Below are 6,244 nucleotides of genomic sequence, written 5' to 3'. Positions count from 1 at the left end.
TCTTAGATTTCTGACTTTTTTTCTCAGATTTCTGACTTTTTTTCCCCTCAGATTTCTGACTTTAATCTCAGATTTCTGACTTTTTTTCCCCTCAGATTTCCGACTTTAATCTCAGATTTCTGACTTTTTTTCTTAGATTTCTGACTTTTTTTCTCAGATTTCTGACTTTTTTTCCCCTCAGATTTCTGACTTTAATCTCAGATTTCTGACTTTAATCTCAGAATTCTGACTTTTTTTCCCTCAGATTTCTGACTTTAATCTCAGATTTCTGACTTTTTTTCCCTCAGATTTCTGACTTTAATCTCAGATTTCTGACTTTTTTTTCCTCAGATTTCTGACTTTAATCTCAGAATTTCGGATCTTAAAGTAGATGGGCACCATGAAGGAAGAGCTGTGGAGCACTCAGCTTCACTGACAAAGATGTGATTTTTTTTGGGAGGGCCAGTTACATATTGGTGGAAAATGATGGAATTAGGCAACTTTTTACATGCCTGAGTGGAAGAGCAGAAGGTGATTAAAACAAGAGAGCTAGTTTAGTTTCTAAAACAGACATGTTTGCTAGCTGTCAGAATTCAGAGATTAAAGTCAGGATTCTGATAAAACCAGATAAAAATTCAGAGTAAGGAATTCACTGTCTAAAATAAAAAAAAACTGTTTTTCTTCCATACTGTAATTATAGATTTTGTAAATTCTTTTTTTTTGCAGCAGAAACCGTATTTAAGTGTGTCAAAAAAACAAAATTGTAAAAGTAAGAATTACCTAGAATTCTGCTTGACTGTTTATCATATCTGAAATTTCTTCATAGTCAAAATAATGCAGATTATTATCAATAACTAGGAATATGGAGATCTGAAATGAATTTCTAGACATCCAGAGGGTTTATTCTAGATACGAAGAATGTCATTTTGTTTGTGTTATTGGGGAAAAGTATTCAGCTATGCAATCCAGTTAAATAAAGGAGATAAATGGTAATTCTCTCATTATAGCGTACCAGTAAAATCATAGCAGTGCATCCAGGTTGATGTTCTTCCCTGTTCTGGTTAAACTAAATATCCTCTCACTAACTTAAACCCTGTGAAGGTTGTCAGAGCACAATTAATCTAAACTATGAGCTCTATAACTCCACTGCTGATGAATCCAGGTGTGCCTGAGCTCAGTAAACATGGCCAGAAACACCTGGATTCATCCCTTCATCCATTGGCCTAATGAAAAACAGGAAACAAGAGCCGCCTTAAGTTCAGGAAGTAGTGGAGTTGTGCATAGAGCCCATTACAGACAGTTGCGGGAAACAGTAAATTGTTAGGAATAAGTCCAGAGAAAGAGTCTAGCTTGTTATAAAAATAATTACTTTTAATCTAAAACATTCCTCTGCCTCAGACGTGGCGTAGCCTTGCAGCCGTGTCATCTGAGCGAATACTTTAAGAGTTTAAATAGAATATTATGAAGGGGTTCTATAAGAAATAGAATTTTTTATGGTAATTTAAAGGGAAAAAAAGTATTAGAGATTTGATACTAATAAATAAAAGTGGCCTGCCATTGTCTGTTCTAAACATGGTAACATTAAAACTAGTTTACTGCTCTAATGGTAGAGGATCAATGTATCTATTTAGGTGAAACCACTTGTCAGCAGGTGAAGATGAAGCCTAAAAATGTTGTTTTGATAGATGGGACCTGTTCATCATATCATGGAGTTCCTCCTTAGTCTGATGACACAACTATCAACTAAAATCTGCAAGTTGACATGTTTAAAAGAAATGAAGAAGTCCCATTGACAGTTTGCTATGCTTTAATAAGGAGCGCCGCAAGCATCTGATTGACATTAGATGTTCTGTGTGAGAAAGAAAAAACAAACACACTCAAACACGACAGTGACGGTATCATGCTGTGGGGATACTGCCCTCCAGCCGAGGGAAGATATTCATTCATCCAGGTCAGGGTAAGGCTTAAAAAGCTCAATTTAGGCAACTGGAGGCGAAGTTTTCTAGAAGACGTTTTGCCTCTCAACCATGAGGCTTCCTCGGTTCCAACTGATAGTTAGGAGCACTTAGATTAATATATTAAACACCCATTTGCCTAAACTGAATTTTTCACGCTAAAGGTAGATGGAGCACAACAAAGGACCACCACCCTAAACCTACGGCCAAGTTATTTGTTGAAACGGCCAAGTCAAACTTAGAATAGACAAAAGTTTTGGATTTTTGGCAAAGCCTGAGGCGGAGTCTGACTGACCATCAAGGCTTTGCAGAAAAAAAAAAAAGTTTTAGTCCTTTGCACCAAAAGATCAAAAAGTAGAATTTCAGGGAACTTTGGTTCTGCAGCTTTTGGACACACACACCTCATGGTTCTGGTTCTGAATCTGTTGAATTCAAGTAAAGTCTCTGAGGAAAGACCCTTAACCGTACACTGCTCCCTGGGCGTCGAAAAAGGCAGCCCACTGCTCCCCAAGGGGATGAGTTAAATGCAGAGAGTGAATTCTTCTGGAGGTTTCTTCCTGTTAAAATTGTTTTTTTCTCTCCACTGTCGCTACAAGCATGCTTAGTGTGAGGGATTGCTGAAGAGTCAATTAATCAATGCAATCAACTGGTTTTCCTTAGATAGAAAACTTTATGAATCTGACTGTATGATCTGGTTGATTTGTAAAGGGCCTGTGTTGTGAAAAAATAAAAAATTTTTGCGCTGTACTTATGACAGTGTAATGACAATAAAACGCTGGGGGAAAAAAACACAAAGACATAGACTTGAGTTTCCATGGCTGTCCCTGCGAAACATCGTCAGTAAACCTGACCTCTGAACCTGACAACCCTGAACGACTCCGCTTTGACCTTTCACCTAAAACCCCCCAAACTGATGGCAGAGAATACAGTTAGAATCTGATGACATTTTCAAAAGGTCAACGGGTGTGAATACTTTTCTTACAGCCTATATAAATATCATACTGTTCTAATTAGGGGTGGGTATTGCCAAAGAAGTCACGATTCGATTCGAATCACGATTCACAGGCCACGATGCGATTCTATCACGATGCATCACGATACTTGAATTATTGCGATGCATTGCAATATTTTCTCCTCCATGTTTTGTTTTAGAATGACTCGGCACAGTATCCCACGGCCGGAAATGCTTGTGACACAAGGCAGCGTGCGTCAACACATTTGCAGCGACATCTACTGGACTGGAAGTTGTATTACACTTGTTTTTGGCTGATGTTCGCCAACCATTCATGCAATTTTATTTATTCATTTTTTTAAATTAATAATCGATTCTTGGCGTCAAGAATCGATGCAGTAGATCACGAAAATTAGAATCACGATGCATCATCATCACGATTATTTTGCACACCCCTAGTTCTAATAAACATTTTTATTTTAAAAAGTAAAAACAGACATTTTCAGTAGCTGCAGCATCACTGCTCGCTCTCTGGAGCAGAGTAAATCAAGGCGTGGTCCTCTGAGGTTGTCCTGTCTTCCTCTCCTGTAGCGGCAGCGTGAATGGCGCCACCCCCGCGGAGTGGCTGTTGGTGGAGCTGCAAGGAGAGATGGTGTCCAGACACAATGCCGGCCTGGCAGGAAACGTGATGGGAGACCTTCTCTACACCAAGGAGGTGCGGAAACTTCTCACTGTTTGTAGCTTTAGCGCAGAGTGATTACCAGATCACAGAGAGGCCAGATATGGACATAATAATCCATCAAGACCTTCAGGATTAGATGGCGTCAGAAGTTTAGTTTAGTTCAGAAACTTTTGTCTCTCAAACAGAAAATATAATCATCTTCCTCACACGCTCATGCGTTGTGTCTTCTCTCCACCAGGGGGTGCCAGTGCTGATCGTAGGACATCACATTCTCTACGGGAAGGTGGTCAAACTGGAGAAACCCTTCGCCGTCCTCACCAAGCACGTGGCGCATCCACAGGATGGCAGCGCTGCTGATGTCGATCCGGTTACTATGGAAACAGACCAGCAAGGTCCCGCCTCCACGTCTTACTCTGTGTCAGCGCTCATCAGACGGAAACTGATCTTTAAGACTCGACCCAAACCCATCATCACTAATGTGCCGAAGAAAGTCTAGGATCTGAACTGGTCTGAACTGATCTGAACTGATCTGAATTAGTCTGAATTGGTCTGAACTGGTCTGAACTGGTCTGAACTAATCTGAACTGGTCTGAACTGATCTGAATTAGTCTGAATTGGTCTGAACTGATCTGAATTTGTCTGAACTGGTCTGAACTAATCTGAACTGGTCTGAACTGATATGAATTTGTCTGAACTGGTCTGAATTTGTCTGAACTGGTCTGAACTAATCTGAACTAATCTGAACTGATCTGAATTTGTCTGAACTGGTCTGAACTAATCTGAACTGGTCTGAATTGATCTGAATTTGTCTGAACTGATCTGAATTTGTCTGAACTGATCTGAGGGTCTGATTTAAAGTGGGATCCTTGAATTCCAGGCTGGTTCTGCGACTGGGAGCTTCAGCTCTGTGTGTCTTTCTGTGTCTTTGTTTTTTGCCACCAGTCTTATTAAATGGTCTCTGACAGCAGCAACTGTTTTGAGTTTCTTTGTTCGGAGCTTCTCCAGTTTTTTTTTAGGTCAATCTTGTTTATTTCAGTCCCAGATAATCTGAACAGCACCAGAATGTAGCTCAGCAGTCAAAACCGGAAGTGAACGCGATACGCCTCTAAAGCCCATATGACACCATGACAATTTAGCCAGCGTATGCCTGACGTACGAAAAACCGTGCAAAAATGCTGCCTACGTTGGATAATTTTTGGGTACATTTTGTATAAGTTATGTACCCTGAATTACGCTTGCACACGTCGAATTACGCCAAGTACGTCCAGATGTATGCCAGCGTGTGCTCATACATTGGGCATAAGTTACAGGTAAGTTATCTGATGGTTGACATACTTTAAGCGTAGGTTACTCATAAGTCATCGCAACTAGCTTATCTAAAACTCATCAGTAACTTCTGCGTAACTTATCAAGAACTTATCTCCAACGTATCTGACTCGTTCCAGACGAGCGCTGAAAGTTTTTCTAACGGACAGCTACTGTGTAATAGCATAGTGGCCTGTTTCTGGTATAAAGGGGTTCACAGGAGGAAAACGATTTTTATTGGATTCTTTATAAATAAGATTGTTGCTATAAAATATCATTGGCCTCAATCGATTGTTTTAAGGTAGCTGTTATTAAGCCTTTTCTAAAGAATGAATTCAATTAAAGGAGATGATCAGTATTCTGTGGTGATAAGCTTAATCCTGTAGCAGTTTAATTTGGTTTCACACAATAAGGTCATATGTCGCTGCGTACTTCGTCACGCTGCTCTGATCTCCCCAGACTCTGACAGAAAAGATCCCCTCTGGTTTTGGCTGTAGAGGTTGATAGTTATCATTGAAGATTTGTGAGCTTATCACACCCTGGTATGGGCTGCCTGTTAGATTAAAACAGACGTTTTAATCTAATTAGGTCAGTTCCTCTGTCTGGATATATATAGTTATAATCTTCATTTTGTACGTGGCAAAAATTTGGAAATGGAATGAGAGCGGTGTCCTCTATTGAGCCATGGATGTCTAATCATCTGCTAATGTGTATCATGTAAAATAAGATTGGGGTTAATCGGGGCCACTTCCTGAGAGGTGAGCAGCTGCCTTCTGTAACTAAGCAACTTCTCTGATCTGAGTAAGATTACAATTTCTATCAGAATCTGTTGTCATGTCTCCTGGTTATTTAATGCATATAAGTTATGAAGTGTTATTTAAAGAGTTTGTCCTGAGTGATCTCTTTTAAGGGAAAAGAACCGGAGAGGTAGAGCATCAGGGTGCATTCAAAGAGCCTATCTTTAACAAAGCCATGAACTCTGAAACCTCCTAACTCTGCTATCATGTGTTGCCTTTTATTGCTCAGGTTTTCTTTGGAGGGCTTAAACACCCCCATAATGATGAAGGATTACTTCTTCACTACTTGAGGTTGAGCCACTCAAACTGAGCTGGTATTTTAAAACATAACTTGTTGCAAAACTTTTTAACATTAAAGGCTGATTTATACTTCGAAACCAGGTCGTCTGTGTTTGTGTCACAGTTAAGGCAGAGACGTCCCCGCCCTTTCCACAGACACTGTAGCTAAATGCAGACAGTGCCGCAGACAGGAGGCCTCTGATTGGTCAAATCTACCTCTGCTCTACACTATGCGTATTTCCTGTTTGGTACTTTACTAACTTGTTTTGTTTGTATGACCGCCATTGAGGAAAAC

At 40.0% G+C, this 6,244-nt stretch overlaps 1 protein-coding gene across 1 annotated transcript in view; it reads left to right on the top strand.

Moving 5' to 3' along the window:
• Positions 1-4,535, top strand: part of chtf8 (chromosome transmission fidelity factor 8) — a 5,348-nt gene extending 813 nt beyond the window's left edge. Inside the window, exons 2-4 of the mRNA XM_015388928.1 lie at positions 3,478-3,601; positions 3,807-4,097; positions 4,368-4,535. Coding sequence (XP_015244414.1) covers positions 3,478-3,601; positions 3,807-4,064 — 382 coding nt within the window. The 3' untranslated portion in view covers positions 4,065-4,097; positions 4,368-4,535. The remainder of the gene's footprint in view (positions 1-3,477; positions 3,602-3,806; positions 4,098-4,367) is intronic.
• Positions 4,536-6,244: the final 1,709 nt, after the last annotated feature.

The sequence above is a fragment of the Cyprinodon variegatus genome, unplaced genomic scaffold, assembly GCF_000732505.1.
Source record: "Cyprinodon variegatus isolate N-32 unplaced genomic scaffold, C_variegatus-1.0 Scaffold442, whole genome shotgun sequence".
In the NCBI taxonomy this organism is placed as follows: Eukaryota; Metazoa; Chordata; class Actinopteri; order Cyprinodontiformes; family Cyprinodontidae; genus Cyprinodon; species Cyprinodon variegatus.
This window is presented reverse-complemented; position numbering and strand designations above follow the sequence as displayed.